Here is an 18,106-nt window from a genome sequence, read left to right on the forward strand (position 1 = left end):
CAAAAATCTTCGTTACTCTACTGCAATACAGCGAGCGCCAATACTGCCAGCTACATAAAGGATTCTAACTACTACAGCACAGTCAGTGATTTTCATACAGATCGCTACGTGACGTTACCAACATAAAAACCTTAACAGCCTACTTACAGTACATTCGCAAAAGACCATGCTTTAGAAGCCGTAATTAGCGTGAAAGGTTTAGAAGGTATTGAAATTTGTGAACTAAATCAAAGAAATCTATTTAACAGTCACAACGACAAATTGATTTTGTCAAAATTGCATGGAAGAGGAAACGACTCATTAATACATTAATTTTTCAGTGGGCCTAATATATGTTTATAAAATTATTTTTGATGTAATTACTACGCAAATGCGAGCGAAGGAGGTGGCGCTGAGCTAGTGCTATATAAATGGATGAAATGTCAAAAGAGACAGTTATCTCAAATACTGTACATAATATTTTCCTACGAAAAAGCATATAATAAAAGATATCAGTTTCAATTTAACCTTTTTAAATTATTTTTCAGTGCCATTTAAAGTACATTAAATCTGTACACTGAGCAAGCAATAAAGGAAACCAGAAAAAATATTAAGGCCAAGACTTAAATATCTGAAGGAAGAAATAAAAAATCTGAGGTTTACCAATGAGATCGTAATTCTGTCAGAGATGACAAAGGACTTGGAAGAGCAGTTGAACGGAATGGACAGTGTCTTCAAAGAATATAAGACGAACATCAACAAAAACAAAATAAGGATAATGGAATGTAGTCGAATTTAAGCAGGTGACGCTGAGGGAATTAGATTAGGAAACGAGACGAAGTACCGTATGAATTTTGCTATTTGGGCAGTAAAATAACTAATGATGGCCTAAGTAGGGACGATTTAAAATATAGACTGACAGTGGCAAAAAAAAGCGTTTCTGATGAAGAGAAATTTGTAAAAATCGAATATAGATTTTGAGTTAGAAAGTCTTTTCTGAAGGTACTTGTCTGGAGTGTAGCTATGTATGGAAGTGAAAGGTGAACAATAAACAGTTTAGGCAAGAAGAGAAACAAAGCTTTCGAAGTGTTGTGCTACAATAGAATGCTGAAGATTAGATGCGTAGATCACATAACTAATGAGAAGGTACTGGATAGAATTGGGGAGAAAGAAATTTGTGGCACGGCTTGACTAGAAGAAGGCATCAAGGGTCACCAATTTTAGCCTTGGAGGGAAGTGTGAGGGGTAAAAATATAGAGGGAGGCGAAAGGGTGAATACAGTAAACAGACTTAGATGGATGTAGCTTGCAGTAGTTATTAGGCGATGATAAGGCTTGCACAGGATAGAGTAGCGCGTAGAGCTGCATCAAACCAGTCTTCGGATTGAAGACCACAACAGCAACATGATGTAAAGTGTCTGCGAATGAAGTTACGCGAGATAGATAACAATAATGAGAAATCGTAAAATTAACTTCAGCAAAATAATTATATGCTTTTTACATGAGTTCTTTTGAAACAAATTTACGAGAAGGGCCCTACACACGCACCATCCGACCTACAAATCTGACTTGTGTAGGCACTTTGGCCAACTGACTTACCAATTTTTCTTGTCAGGATGTCGATCGGATAGTACCATCCGGTAGCCGACCCCCCCCCCCCTCCCCAAATCAGTCCAACCAAGGGCTTTTCATTTTTTTGTGGTGCTGTCGTGACAGCCGCTCGACAAAGTTCATCTTTTGTCACTGTGCGTGGGACTGAACGCTGTTCTTGGAAATATGCATGACAGAGTGCTGCGCGCACGAAGTTTTAATGACAGAGATTCTGGAGAAAATTAAAGACTGCCGATGTTTGTGAGAAACGCCGTACGAGGAGCATAGCAATAGAGATGCAAGAAATGAAGCACTTGTTTTCTTTCTTTTTTTTCTTAACGAATCGATTTTTATTTCATATGGAACACATAGAGATTAACAGATATATATTTTATGAATATAAACGTCCATCGAAATTCTGTACATCGGTTTTGTGTTTTATTCCGAGGTTAGCTCTTACAGTTCATTTCCGATACGAAATATAGACAGTCAGTGGACGTTTATTCATAAAATGTACTTGCTTCATTGTTATAAATGTTAAAAAAAGTCCACGAAGCCATCTGCTATGAAGAGCAAAGTGTGCAGTATTTTTTACAGTTCTGACCGTTGCTAAAGGCTTCGTTTTTTATGTAGCTGTCGTTGTATTTATTAGCCGCTGTGCGCCACCACCATTTGTAGTCTTTCTTTTTCTAATTCGAAATACCTTTCGTAAACTTACAGGTGCATGTTTTATTCTACATAAATAATTAAATTAATGAAGTGTATACGAACATTTTTGTTTTATTTAATTTGCTTTACCGTGGTGTATTTCATCAGGAAACTACAAATCACGCTGCAGGTTTCAGGAATCATTTTAGATAATAATTGTTGGGATGAAAATGCACTGAATTTGAGATCCTCGTAACTTCAGTCAGCGGCTAGAAACCATACTGTACCTAACAGTCTCGTCGCAGCCAACAGCCTTTCTATGACTGTATTCTTTTTCGTTAACAGTGTTTTGATGATGTTCAGCAGCTCATAAATTCATGTTTCATCCGTTCTTAGATAATTACGAGAATCATGGGCTCCCAGCTCGTTAAGTACCAGAGCGTAGGTGAATCTTTGCATTAGCCATTTCTTTGTCCACAGCTTTCTCTCGGCTTTTTTGCCCTTGTTACCTATAAAACAGCCGGTCGGAGTGGCCGAGCGGTTCTAGGCGCTACAGTCTGGAGCTGCGCGACCGCTACGGTCGCAGGTTCGAATCCTGCCTCGGGCATGGATGTGTGTGATGTCCTTAGGTTAGTTAGGTTTAAGTAGTTCTAAGTTCTAGGGGACTGATGACCTCAGTAGTTGAGTCCCATAGTGCTCAGAGCCATTTGAACCTATAAAACAACCAAGGCAAACACCTGCTATATTTCTGGATGAAACTAAACGGGGCGTCGTAGAACATAAACACAATGAGCATAAGATAAACGAATGACAACAACAGATAGGCGCTGTAACCGCCGAGCGCAGTTAGTCAGGACATGGGTAGGTTGCCACGAAATTGGTCGGTCGGTCGTTAGTTCGACCTATAAATTGGTGCGTTTGAAGAGGCCTTAGGCGATTTTTCTTTAATGTCTGAATCTGGCCAACTAGGACCGCAAGGAACATAAGATTTCTCAGCGTCTCTGCTCTTCTCCTCCCAGAACCTCTTCATTCTTTCGTTTTTTGTGTCTCTCTCCCCCTCGGAAATGATACGTTGTGCCTCCTTTTTGGTGATTCTCTTGAAATGATTTTATATTGTTAACTGTTCTTCCGAACTCACTTCTATTGTGGTACATCTGTAGCATAATTCCAACTTCCACTGCATCCCTCTTTTCATCTACCTATTCACATGTGGCCTTCAAACACACGCAGTAGCTGAAGATCCTTTTGGTCAGTCTGCATTCATCCATCCTTAGTAGGCGTCCGTAGAACGTCAGCCTCTGCACCCACACTGTGTCCGTGATCTTTCCAGTGTATTTGTAGAGTTCTTCATTTTTTCTCTTCTTCGAAGCCCCATCAGTAGAGTTCTGTAATTTGAGTATTTTCCTCAGAATCTTCTTTTCTTTCTTACAAAGTTCTTGAACCTCTCCTTTTTTTATTTAAAAAACACACTCCAAAGCGTGCATTCCCTCATGTTGTACAACCAATTTACAGTGTCTGATTTTGCCATTGTCGGATAACGCCCGTTTATTGTTCTGTGTTAGCTCGTTGACCTGGTCTAGTTTCCTGGCTCCTCCTTTGTTTGCCTCCTTATCCAATCCCTTGGGTTGGATCTGTTGTGTCTAGACAAGACAGCCTAGACACAATGAGAGGAAGCCGAAAGCCATGCGTTTAGCTAAAGCAGGATGGCGTGAGGTCTGTAACAGGATACGTAATGAATGCTATAAAGAAAAGTACGTAGCTTCTGGAATACTTAATTTTAATCCATCCTTGGTACATCTGGAGATTGTGGCGATACAAGTGAGACTCTTTAGATACATGCAATGTTACTAATGGCGCCTTGCTAGGTCGTAGCCATTGACTTAGCTGAAGGCTATTCTAACTATCTGCTCTGCAAATGAGCGAGGCTTCGTCAGTGTGCGTCGCTAGCTACGTCGTCCGTACAACTGGGGCGAGTGCTATTCCGTATCTCGAGACCTGCCGTGTGGTGGCGCTCGGTCTGCGATCACACAGTGGCGACACGCGGGTCCGACATGTATTAATGAACCGCGGCCGATTTAAAGCTACCACCTAGCAAGTGTGGTGTCTGGCGGTGACACCACAGGATCCATGCCCCAGGTATTTAAACTCTTCTGTCGTCTTAATCTTCCCATGATTTACTTCCATGCATCTGTCACTTCTGTGTCTATGCTCCATATATTCTGTCTTTTCATAGGAGATTTGAAGATATGTATTTTTCTACGATTTCATGAAGACTCTCAAGCACCTTTCGAGGGTCTTCTCGGTTGGTGTATAAGAGAGCAAGGTCGTCGGCAAAAGCTAAACACTTGATTTCCAGGTTCTGTCTTTCCCTCCCAAGGCGTATTGCTTCCACTGGTTTTCACTGTTTTCTCCAGCCGAAGAGCGTTGGAGATAATCCATCTCCTAGTGAGACCCCTGCCTTAATTTCAAACGGATCAGCAGTTTAAGAACTTGACTTTCGAGATGGCATCTGTCAGTGTTTGTTTAATGATTTCTCTAGTTTTTTGTCAGTTCCAAACTCTTACAAGGTACTAAATAATGTTTGTCTGTTTACTGAGTCGAATGCCTTTTTCAAGTCGCAAAGATCAGCTGAAATATGGCTCCTTAGCGCTGTTTTTCGCAGAATGCTTTTTAGGTTGAATATCTGTCTGGCACATGATCTTCCTTTCCGGAAACCCAGCTTGGTATTCTCCAATGAGGTAATCAGCTTGTTCTTCAATTCGCCTCAACAGAGTTTCAGCGAGTATCTTATAGGCGACTAGAAGTAGAGAGATCCCTCTATAATTATCTGGACCCGTTCGGTACCTTTTTCATAAAGCACGTGTGTGACCGCACATTTCCAGTCATTTGGTATCTGTCCAGTGTTCCATATTCTGCTGTAAGGTGATGGATCATTTCTGCAGCGATCTCTTCTGCGTTTTTCCACATTTCTGCTCAAAAAATTTTCAAATGTGTGTGAAATCTTATGGGACTTAACTGCTAAGGTCATCAGTCCCTAAGCTTACACACTACTTAACCTAAATTATCCTAAGGACAAACACACACACCCATGCCCGAGGGAGGACTCGAACCTCCGCCGGGACCAGCCGCACAGTCCATGGCTGCAGCACATGAGACCGCTCGGCTAATCACGCGCGGCCACATTTCTGCTACAATGCCATCTTCCTCTAACGCTTTGTTATTATTGAGCACTTTGGTTATTTGCTCGATCTACTCCACACATGATGGTTTGGAATCTGGGTGTGTTTCTTGGCATCCAGTGTTACTAAAGGTTCTTCACCAGTTTATTATTCTCTGTTCCCACCCATTGCTGTCAACGCCTCTTTTAACATGCCTACGATTTTAATAATAACAAAACTATAAAGTGTTTTAATATTCAACTAATAATAAATTTTTAGTGACAATAAAATGTGTAACGTAATTTAGTATAATAATGGTAATGATTATTTGTTTGCAACAGTACGTAGTAAATCGCTTCAGCACAACTTCCAAGAAATTGCAAATCTGAATAAAAACATTTGAAAACGATTCACCAAAAAAATTGAGAAGTGCGTGTGCCATGCAATTAAGAACACTAATAGCATCTCCCTCTCAAAACTTTGACAACTTCACAGTTTACACGACATAAATTCGTAGTATACAATCATCCTCATCAGTATCTCAATGAACGCTACGATTACCAATACACATCTGCAGACTATGGGTTAAATCAGAGGAATGCTGTTTCTTTCAGTGATTTCTGGATGTATCTTTCTGTTATTTTTTTCTTCCCCGTTCTGTTTTGCCATAAACAAACTTCCTTCCTCTTCCACCTGTGGATTCACGAACTGTTTCGGATTTGTTGTTGGCAGAATGTATGGTCAATCTGGAATGTTTTCTGTCTTCGTGAGACCGCAAGTCCATCCACGTGGACAGACCCTCAGTCAAACAGCTGAAAAATATCTTCCTTGGCGTTTTCGAGACTCTTCATTTTCATTCTACATCATTCACCGAAACTTACCGAGAAATAGAGGAGCGTTTTCTTTTAAAAACTCGATATATGCAAAAAAATTCAAAATTGAGTTAGGCATGGTAATGCCATAATGTTGATCTCTTACATCAACCCCTGAACCAAGTTTTACCAAAAGTCGACTACTGCTGTGCGTATGAACACTCCAAATCACAAGGTTTCAGCAAAACACGAGTATGCATTCTTACAGTGACAGCAAGCAGTTAACAATAATGGAATATAATGGTTGCTTTAAATGATGTTATTCATTGTTGTAATAATACAGTATTTACTGGGGGGAAATTTATTGCAAGTAGACTTTATTGTCGTCAGAACACTTGCAACTGACTTTTAGACAAGTATTCACTTGACAATAACGCGTATGTCTACAAAGAAGCAAAATAGATGATGATTCTTCTGATTGTGAAAACGGCATACAGGTCAAAGAATGTTCCGATGGGAGAAAATTCCGATTCGAGAAGAGCTTGCAAAACAAAAAGTGTAAAAAGAGTCTATCACTAAATTCAATAATAGACTTAAGGTTACGCTTCCAAAAGCTTAAGGAAAGAAAGAATGCAAAGCTGCTGAACTCAGCTATGAAGATATTTCCCGAATTTATCATCACGTGACATCATTAAATAAAATGGATCAAGATAAGTTTGTATTAAAATTTCTTCACCTCAGCGCAGAGTGGTGGACAAACAGAATGCAAAAAGGGAGAAAACAGTGACAGTGAAATATACCATTAGAAAAATGAATGGTAAAGTATTGCCTGTTTGTGCTGCCACTTTCCATGGAGTACCTGGCACGTCAAAGGACAGGTTATCCTATCTAGCAAGCATGTTCCATGAAGGAGGAAGGTTGCCAGAGGAAAGGAGTGGAGGTGACAGAACAGAAAAGGGTCAAAGAGAGGTAACTATTACCTTCAAGAATAATATAAAAAATATAAACGTAGAGAGAATCACCATGGAAGGCGAAGTCTACGAGTGGTTATTTGTCTTTAGGTCTCACAGTCAATAAAATGTTCTAGACATTCTGTGAAGAAAGAAAAAAATTAGGACTGAAACAATGCTCCTTATCAAAATACAAGCATGTATTTTACGAACATTCCGATCTGTCACTAGTGCAAAGAGAGTACTAAACTCCAAGCTACCATTTAAAATGAACAGCCGGCGTGTCATCTAATACAAGAAAGCAAAGAGAATTGTTAATGTATCACAGTGGTACTCTGGAGACCCAGTACAAGTTGGCATCTGGAGAAAAAAGAAACCACGCCATCCAACGTTATTAACATCCACCTTTTTACCAAAACAAAATATGTTAAGCAAAATAAGGAAGAAAGCTGGGTCTGCCTCGCTAAAATATTTTGAAATTCCAGATGATGCAAAGGAGTTTTACAAAGATGTCTCAGATGAATAATGTATAGATTTAAGGGGAAAAACTTGACAATAAAAATGTGATCGTTACATGTAACGTTTTTGGTGTTATTAATTTCATAATTCATATAGTATTAATAATAATTATATAAGCTAAATAATTATGTTAAAATAGTTATCATTGCTATTATTGTAATATGCTACCATATTTCTATTATTACTGTTTGTGTTATCAAGAAAGTAAAAAACTATAAATTTAAAAAATGCGTATTGGCAACAGCCTTGCTGCAGTGGCTACATCGGTTCCGTGAGATCACCGAAGTTAAGCGCTGTCGGGCGTGGTCGGCACTTGGATGGGTGACCATCCAGGCCGCCATGCGCTGTTGCCATTTCTCGGGGTGCACTCAGCCTCGTGATGCCAATTGAGGAGCTACTCGACCGAATAGTAGCGGCTTCGGTCCAGAATAGCATTATAAGGGCCGGGAGAGCGGTGTGCCGACCCCGCGCCCCTCCTATCTGCATCCTCCACTGAGGATGACCTGGCGGTCGGATGGTCCCGGTAGGCCACTCGTAGCCTGACAACGGAGTGCTATATATAGTAAGATATGCATTTTACAACAATCCAGGAGTATAATAAACATTGCAGCATATAACAAATTAGTTGTAGAAAAAAATACACAGAAGTAAAGGAGGCAACTTTACTGATACTAGCAATAATAATAAGCATTTATCGACTTTTGCAAAAAAAAAAAAAACTGGAAAAATCTCAACTTAATATACTGCTATAATAATTTGTATACATTTCATTACAATGCTTTACTAATGTCAGTGAAATCTAGTACTCACGTAAAAATGCAAACTGTCAGCTACGCCTAGGTGAAAGTGGAAAACGCATTTTGTGAAAAACCGTATGAGTTGCATTTATCAAGGTTTGAAAAAATGCTCCACAACTTGGAAATTTGTACACGTATGTCAGTAAAATGTTATTTTGAGGGGTAGCGGAGTCACGTCAAGCATGACTCATCCCCTCCCCTCCCTCTCACATACACGACTAATGTGGGTGTCATTTACGACGGCGGCCGAGTCTAGGTTTGTTCTGCGCATCTGACGTCACAAAACACAGTCAACCAGTGAACAGAGAACGACGTTGCCACAGCTCGACTGCAGTGCAGAGCACGGACGAGTGTCTTCAGTTTTAGAAACGTTCAGTCATAAATAAAGTAATTGAACAAAAGTAGTGTCTTGATAGCAGACTTTCTATAAAAGAAAACTTGGAAAAAGCGTTCTTTATACCAATTGCTTGATATTCTATTAATTAATTAAACCAAACAAGCAATAAGGCTCCTAATTCAGGCAGTAGCAGTTAAATTCATTTTCACTAACTGCTTTTTCGCAATAAAGAACAGCGGTAATTGTTTATTTCCTATTGTACTTCGACGAAACGTGAGTAATTCAAAGTCATACCAACAGTGTTTGTCGGTATTTTGCGTGATTCTTTAAAGTCCTCCAGGACTTCTGTTGAATGACGAGCTGCGTTAGCATAAGGTTAAGGTGTTTGGCTGCTAAGCAAAAGGTTCTGAATTCAAACCTTGTTCGACACTAAATATTTTCCTTATTTAAAAACAATATCGAAGTGTCTTACTTCATGAATTTTATTGGTTTGAATGTAATTTATTGAAATTTCTAGTAGCAACTAAAATCGACCATATGGAAAGCATATCCGCTGTGGACTTTTACCTCGGCAAACTCATCAAAATTTCGTGCAGTGCTTTACTACACTACTGGCCATTAAAATTGCTACGCCAAGAAGAAATGCAGATGATAAACGGGTATTCATTGGGCAAATATATTATACTAGAACTGACATGTGATTCCATTTTCACACAATTTGGGTGAATAGATCCTGAGAAATCAGTACCCAGGACAACCACCTCTGGCCGTAATAACGGCCTTGATACGCCTGGGCATGGACTCAAACAGAGCTTGGCTGGCGTGTACAGGTACAGCTGCCCATGCAGCTGCAACGCAATACCACAGTTCATTAAGAGCTGTGACTGGCGTATTGTGACGAGCCAGTTGCTCGGCCACCATTGACCAGACGTTTTCAATTGGTGAGAGATCTGGAGAATGTGCTGGTCAGGGCAACAGTTGAACATTTTCTGTATCCAGAAAGGCCCGTACAGGACATGCAACATGCGGTCGTGCATTATCCTGCTGAAATGTAGGGTTTCGCAGGGATCGAATGAAGGGTAGATCCACGGGTCGTAACGTCCACTGTTCAAAGTGCCGTCAATGCGAACAAGAGGTGACCGAGACGTGTAACCAATGGCACCCCATACCATCACGCCGGGTGATACGCCAGTATGGCGATGACGAATACACGCTTCCAATGTGCGTTCACCGCGATGTCGCCAAACACGAATGCGACCATGATGATGCTGTAAACAAAACCTGGATTCATCCGAAAAAATGGCGTTTTGCCATTCGTGCGACCAGGTTCGTCGTTGAGTACACCATCGCAGGCGCTCCTGTCAGTGATGCAGCGTCAAGGGTAACCGCAGCCATGGTCTCCGAGCTGACAGTCCATGCTGCTGCAAACGTCGTCGAACTGTTCGTGCAGATGGTTGTTGTCTTGAAAACGTCCCCACCTGTTGACTCAGGGATCGAGACGTGGCTGCACGATTTGTTACAGCCATGCGGATAAGATGCCTGTCATCTCGACTGCTAGTGATACGAGGCCGTTGGGATCCAGCACGGCATTCCATATTACCCTCCTGAACCCACCGATTCCATATTCTGCTAACAGTTATTGGATCTCGACCAGTGCGAGCAGCAATGTCGCGATATGATGAACGGAAATCGCGATAGGCTACAATCCGTCCTTTATCGAAGTCAGAAACGTGATGGTACGCATTTCTCCTCCTTACACGAGGCATCACAACAACGTTTCACCAGGCAACGCCGGTCAACTGCTGTTTGTGTATGAGAAATCGGTTGGAAACTTTCCTCATGTCAGCACATTGTAGGTGTTGCCACCGGAGCCAACCTTGTGTGAATGCTCTGAACAGCTAATCATTTGCATATAAGAGCATCCTATTCCTGTTGGTTAAATTTCGCATCTGTAGCACGTCATCTTCATGGTGTAGCAATTTTAATGGCCAGTAGTGTACATTTATTGCTGCACAATAACTGCGTTGAACATCGAAACAAAATTAAGTCATTTATGGGGAGAAGGTATCAGTCAAGAAGATGTGTAAAAATCACGTTTTGGGCCAAATAGTTTTTGTGAAATCGAATGATAAGTGTGTCAAAGCAGCCTGAACACCATGTGTCTGCACAGGCGAGCAGTGCAGTGATGACAAAATCGCACACAGCGCGGCATGCAGGGAGCACGTCTCTGTAGCAGCGAAAGGGTTAATGCGGCCGCGGTGGCTTTCCTTCATAAACTGCGCGCTACCCCCGAAACGTAAGTTTGCGAACTATACTATACTATGGCGCTGCTTCTCTTGGCGCGTGCAACTGGCAACGCAGCAGTCTCCCGCGTCTGTGCGGGCATGCGCGAGCCGCCAAGAGAAAAGAATTGAACTTCAGTGGCGAATGATTTTTGTGGTGGCAGGTGCGTCCCGCTCAGGAGCGCTGTCCCCGCGTCTTCTGCGGCGCGTGTGCCGCGGAGAGGACCTGCTGCGCGTCGCGTGGGACCCTCCCCCAGCACAGCTGCCAGCCCCGGACCTCTACCTGGCGCAGGCCACCGACGACCGCAGCCGCCGCGCCACGGCCAACTGGGTGAGCACACCGTGTCATCCGCTGTTCACTTCGTCTGTCATAATACACTGTCTGAAAAAATAAAGTGAAGCACCCAGTAGAAGTGATTAGATCCAAAAACAGCTTCAAACACGCACACACCATCAGGGATGTATAAATGATTTAGAGTCAGCAATTCTTTGTAATGGGCAGAATGGCCACCACAGTGCAGTGGTGTCATTTGTATTTGGTGTTTGCACAGAGCATAACTTCATCATAACTAACACAAATAGGGGTAATACAGGAGTAGGTTTAATAATGAATAAAAAATGGGAGTGCGGGTTAGCTACTACAAACAGCATAGTGAACGCATTATTGTGGCTAAAATAGACACGAAGCCCACGCCTACTACAGTAGTACAAGTTCATATGCCAACTAGCTCTGCAGATGACGAAGAAATTGAACAAATGTATGATAGTGAAAGGAGACGAAAATTTAATAGTCATGGGTGACTGGAATTCGGTAGTAGGAAAAGGGAGAGAAGGAAACGTAGTAGGTGAATATGGATTGGGGCTACGAAATGAAAGAGGAAGCCGCTTGGTAGAATTGTTTTAAATTGTAAGACATTTCCAGGGGCAGATGTGGACTCTGACCACAATCTATTGGTTATGAACTGCAGATTAAAACTGAAGAAACTGCAAAAAGCTGGGAATTTAAGGAGATGGGGCCTGGATAAACTGACTAAACCAAAGGTTGTACAGAGTTTCAGGGAGAGCATAAGGGAACAATTGACAGGAATGGGGGAAAGAAATACAGTAGAAGAAGAATGGGTAGCTTTGAGGAATGAAATAGTGAAGACAGCAGAGGATCAAGTAGGTAAAACGACGCGGGCTAGTAGAAATCCTTGGGTAACAGAAGAAATATTGAATTTAATTGTTGGAAGGAGAAAATATAAAAATGCAGTAAATGAAGCAGGCAAAAAGGAATACAAACCTCTCAAAAATGAGATCGACAGGAAGTGCAAAATTGCTAAGCAGCGATGGTTAGAGGACAAATTTAAGGATGTAGAGGCTTATCTCGCTAGGGGTAAGATACATACTGCCTACAGGAAAATTAAAGAGACGTTTGGAGAAAAGAGAACCACTTGTATGAATACCAAGAGCTCAGATGGAAACCCAGTTCTAAGCAAAGAAGGGAAAGCAGAAAGGTGGAAGGAGTATATAGAGGGTCTATACAAGGGCGATGTACTTGAGGACAATATTATGGAAATGGAAGACGATGTAGGTGAAGATGAAATGGGAGATATGGTACTGCGTGAAGAGTTTGAGAGAGCACTGAAAGACCTGAGTCGAAACAAGGTCCTGGGAGTAGACAACATCCTATTAGAACTAATGACAGCAGTGGGAGAGCCAGTCCTGACGACACTCTACCATCTAGTGACCAAGATGTATGAGACAGGCGAAATACCCCCACACTTCAAGAAGAACAGTGAAGGAAACAAAAGAAAAATTCGGAGTAGGTATTAAAATACATGGAGAAGAAATAAAAACCTTGAGGTTCGCCGATGACATTGTAATTCTGTCAGAGACAGCAAAGGACTTGGAAGAGCAGTTGAACGGAATGGACAGAGTCTTGAAAGGAGGGTATATGATGAACATCAACAAAAGCAAAACGAGGATAATGGAAGGTAGTCGAATTAACTCGGGTGATGCTGAGGGTATTAGATTAGGAAATGAGACACTTAAAGTAGTAAAGGAGTTTTGCTGTTTGGGGAGCAAAATAGCTGATGATGGTCGAAGTAGAGAGGATATAAAATGTAGACTGGCAATGGCAAGAAAAGCGTTTCTGAAGAAGAGAAATTTGTTAACATCAAGTATAGATTTAAGTGTCAGGAAGTCGTTTCTGAAAGTATTTGTATGGAAGGGAAACATGGACGATAAATAGTTTAGACAAGAAGATAATAGAAGCTTTTGAAATGTGGTGCTACAGAAGAATGCCGAAGATTAGATGGGTAGACCACATAACTAATGAGGAGGTATTGAATAGGACTGTGGAGAAGAGAAGTTTGTGGCACAACTTGACTAGAAGAAGGGATCGGTTGGTAGTACATGGTGTGAGGCATCAAGGGATCACCAATTTAGTATTGGAGGGCAGCGTGGAGGGTAAAAATCGTAGAGGGAGACCAAGAGATGAATACACCAAGCAGATTCAGAAGGATGTAGGTTGCAGTAGGTACTGGGAGATGAAGAAGCTTGCACAGGATAGAATAGCATGGAGAGCTGCATCAAACTAGTCTCAGGACTGAAAACCACAAAAACAACAACAGTCAAATGGTGCAATATCTATATTTTGGGGTACTCGAATGTGACAGTGGTCAGATGTTCGGCTACATAAGAATGTAAAGGCAGGCACACTCATGGTCATGGTTGTGGTCGACCATGTCTTACCAGACACAGCAGTATCGCCATATTCTGCACCAACCACATCGTAACCCTTATACGCCTGGCGTCCGAGAACAAGTAATGGCGTCCCTGCAAGATTCTGTGTCTTCCACACCATTGGTCAGAGACTAGCAGTAACTAAACTAGGGAATTACTGTTTCATTGGTCGGCTGCTACTACACCACAATATGAACGGCTGCGTTTTGAGTTGATCCTTGACTGGGAAGCATGACTGCTAATGAATTGCATCAAACAGTGTTTTGTGATAATTCATGGTTCTGCACTATCACAGATGACCATCATTGGTGAGCATGGCAGTGACCTGGAGACATGTCCCATCTTTCCAATGTTTTACTCTTTGCATCATGGTGCTGAGAGCTATCGGATATGACTTCCGGCCACGGCTGTTAGTGAGTGAGGGAACTCTGGCAGCCCAGCGATATGTTACGGACGTCATGCGTTCTGATGTATTCTATCTCATGTAACAGCATCTTGGTGCAATTTTTCAACAGGACAATGCTTATACACATATGGCATATATCTCTGTGAACTGCCAGCGTGATGTTAAGGTGCTCTAATGTCCAGCAAGATTCCCAGATCCCTCCCTAATAGACTGTATGTGGTACCAGCTCAGACATAAAATTGTCCCAGTGTCAGTATCAGGGATGTAAGGACTGTGCAAAGGCTTAATGACACTTTTCTCAATGGAAGCAATGCATGCATACTCATAAATGGACTTATACTGCCAAGTTATTTGTAAATTTGACTCTGTTTTATGATAACTCCTGAGAGTCAGAACCAATGAACCGTCAGAAGTCCACCAAATGTGGCAAAGACTATTCTGAATAAAAATATACTCCTATCATAAAACAGAAACTCCCATTTAAAGGTGTGATCTATAGTCCTGACTTACTGTTTAAAGATGTAGACTTCATATACCATGTATTAACGCTCCCCATTCTCCTTGGCATACTGATATAGTAAAGGAAACTGTTGTGTTATTAAGAGGAAATACTGGACTTCCTATTTTACTTGCATGGTTCATCAATCCCACTTATTAATTGGATTTATCGTGAATTTGGTACCATATTTCATGTAGGAAAGTAATACTACGAACAAGATAATGATATTGACCATTATTAGAACAAATAAACATAAATTCTCAGCAATAAAATATACAGTTACACAGCAACCTCAGAAACTTAATCGGAACGAAAAGGACAGTAAAAATGCCAACAAATAATAAATAGTGGAGAACACAAATGGAATGAAATGATATGAAAAACATTACAAACAAATGCAAGTAGTCACTCAACTCTGCCTCTTTAACAGTGGGCAGGAACAAAATTAAGATGAAAGATTAAAGGAAGAGATTACTGTGAATAATGTACCAAAGAAAGAAGGTGACACTAATTTATGGCCCTTATGTAAACAAACACCACCCACCACTTTCAATGTCACCCCACCCCCCACCCACGCCTCTCTGGTAAAGTAGGTCCATGTTCTCCTTATGTAAAGAGACTGGTCGCTTGGCACAGCACTCTTATGTAAACAAATTGTTCACTTGTGGTCTTAGTTACATTTATGCAAGTCTATTTTATGACCACAGGCTTTTACCACAATCTTAACAGCCGTAATTTATGACGCAAAAAATGGCTGCCTTCACCGTCCCGCTACGCCCTACTCCTGCTCTCCTAAGTTCTCGTTTCATATCGGTAGAAAAAAAGGCGGGGAGTTATCCCACTGGCGGGATTTGACCCCTCCAACGGCCCCCTACCTCTCATTGGGGTATGGTGGCCATCATAATGACATAGGCACTTTATTTGTGCTCTGTATGTTGGTTGATCAGTGTGAAACCTCAGCTGCTGCAGCGGAAATCAGTTTTTGGGCAATTTGTTACAGTTTTGAAGTAATTTCTTACAATTTTTGCAGAAACCTTGCCACTTTTCTCCAAGCGTTCCAAATACCCACTTTCAACTACTCTTCAAGATCGCCATCAAAAAATACATGTAGATTACATTGAAAACGTAACTTTCTATGGTTAACACGTACCACAGTGCATTATTTAAACAAATACACTGATATCCCACGGTTTAATGTTTAACCTTTACCACAGTGCATTATTTAAACAAGTACACTTTTGTAGAGTACCAATTTGATTAATGTAGGAACGTTTCACTGTAAGGACCTTATGCTTACCTTACTAATGTATTAATAACAATGCAACACTATCAAACGTTGTCTAACCACACACATCACCCTTATCTTAATTTGCATAATTTATGGCCCAAAAACTGTCCGATACAGTATGACATCACTATCACGCTGCTTCAGAGGAGTATGACACTATAAACTTACTGTGGGTTTGTAACACACACAAGACATCATTAAATTACACTAATATCACAAGTTTTTAAACGATTTCGCACACTTGTGTTGTTACCACCAGCACCGCGCTAATACGATGGTATGGGTGCGATAACGATGACTTTATTTGGAAATAAGTAAACTGCAGGACATTTCCTTGACAGTCTACGCAATGGACTGTAATCGTAACTGTACCTGGCTACATCTACATCTACACGGATACTCTGAAAATCACTATTAAGTGTCTGGCAGAGGATTAATCGAACCATATTCACAATAATTCTCTATTATTCCAGTCTGGAACAGCGCGCGGAAAAAACGAACACCTACATCTTTTTCTTGCGAGCTCTGATTTCCCTTATTTTATTATGATGATCATTCCTCCCTATGTAGGTCGGTCTCAACAAAATATTTTCGCATTCAGAGGAGAAAGTTGGCGATTCCAGCACAACGAAAAACGCCTTTGCTTTAGTGACATCCACCCCAGATCTGGTATCACGTGAGTGACACTCACTCCCCTATTTCTCGATAGATAGTACAAAAAGTGCTGCTCTTTTTTGAACTTTCTCGATGTATTCCGTTAATCTTATCTGATAAGGATCCCACATCGCGCAGCAGTGCTCCAAAAGAAGACGGACCAGCACAGTGCAGGCAGTCTCTTTAGTAGATCTGTAGGATCTTCTAAGTGTTCTGTCAACAAAATGCAATCTTTAGTTCGCCTTCTGCACAACATTTTCTATGTGTTCTTTCCAATTTAAGTTGTTCATAATTGCAATTCCTAGGTATTAACTGGAATTTACAGCCTTTAAATTTGACAGATTTATGGTGTAACCGGATTTTAACGAATTCCTTTTAGCACTCATGTGGATGATCTCACACTTTTCATTCTTTAGGGTCAATTGCCAGTTTTCGAGCCAGACAGATTTAGAAATCGTTTTGCAATTTGTTTTGATTTGATGATGACTTTAGTAGACAATAAACGACAGCATCATCTGCAAACAACCTTAAAGGGCTACTCAGATTATCTCCTAAATCGTTTATATACATAAAGAACAGCAGAGGGTCTATAACACTGTCTTGGTGAACGCCAGAAATCACTTCGGTTTTACTCGATGACTTTCCGTCAGTTACTGCGATCTGTGACCTCCCTCACAAGGAAATCACTAGTCCAGACACATAACTGACGCGATATTCCATAAGCACGCATTTCACTACAAGCCGCTTCTGAGGTGTAGAGTCAAAAGCCTTCTGCAAACCGCCCTGCCTCTGCATGAACCTGTGTTGCCTTGCCACCGCTGCCACAGCCGAAATACGCGCGAAATGACTATTGCTTCCCCCTCTGAGGGACACAGTCAGCCGTCACCCCTTCTGAGTTGAAGTGTGGTATGATTTTAATACTGAGATGAGGGTGGAGGCGACCAGCAGAATACTAACATCAGGCACAGGGTGCATAAACAAGCGATGGGCAAACAGATAGGTCTTTGTTCAAGCCAACGCACCGGCTGCCACAAGGATCTCCAGTCTTAAAATGAATGTTAATACCCAGAGAAAGCGATGTATATAACTTATACGGAAAGTAGCCTCCATCATAGCAATGTGCGATCTACAGTCTGCATGGACTACCTAATCAAAAGCATCCAGACACCTACTAGCAATGCTACCACTATCTCATTGATCAGAGATACAGTGTGTCCCTCATATGAGTCGCCAAATGCATTTTCTCATTGGTTTCAGTGTATATTTGCAATTTCGATTTTGCAATTTGTAGATGGAGTCTGTACAAACAGTTACTGCTGATCTTGTTTTTAACATGCTACCCGCTATTGATGGAAAGCGTTGTTTGTTTCTCATTATGATCTACATGATTTTAAATAGGAATGTAATGCGATCGAGAGTGTCCCAGGTTGGTCTAATGGGATATTCGTTTAATCAGTATGT

At 41.3% G+C, this 18,106-nt stretch overlaps 1 protein-coding gene across 1 annotated transcript in view; it reads left to right on the plus strand.

Moving 5' to 3' along the window:
* Window positions 1-18,106, plus strand: part of LOC124788508 (macrophage colony-stimulating factor 1 receptor-like) — a 335,265-nt gene that overhangs the window by 102,809 nt on the left and 214,350 nt on the right. Inside the window, exon 4 of the mRNA XM_047255777.1 lies at window positions 11,236-11,402. Within this exon, the coding sequence (XP_047111733.1) occupies window positions 11,236-11,402 (167 nt within the window). The remainder of the gene's footprint in view (window positions 1-11,235; window positions 11,403-18,106) is intronic.

The sequence above is a fragment of the Schistocerca piceifrons genome, chromosome 3 (genome assembly GCF_021461385.2).
Source record: "Schistocerca piceifrons isolate TAMUIC-IGC-003096 chromosome 3, iqSchPice1.1, whole genome shotgun sequence".
NCBI lineage: Eukaryota > Metazoa > Arthropoda > Insecta > Orthoptera > Acrididae > Schistocerca > Schistocerca piceifrons.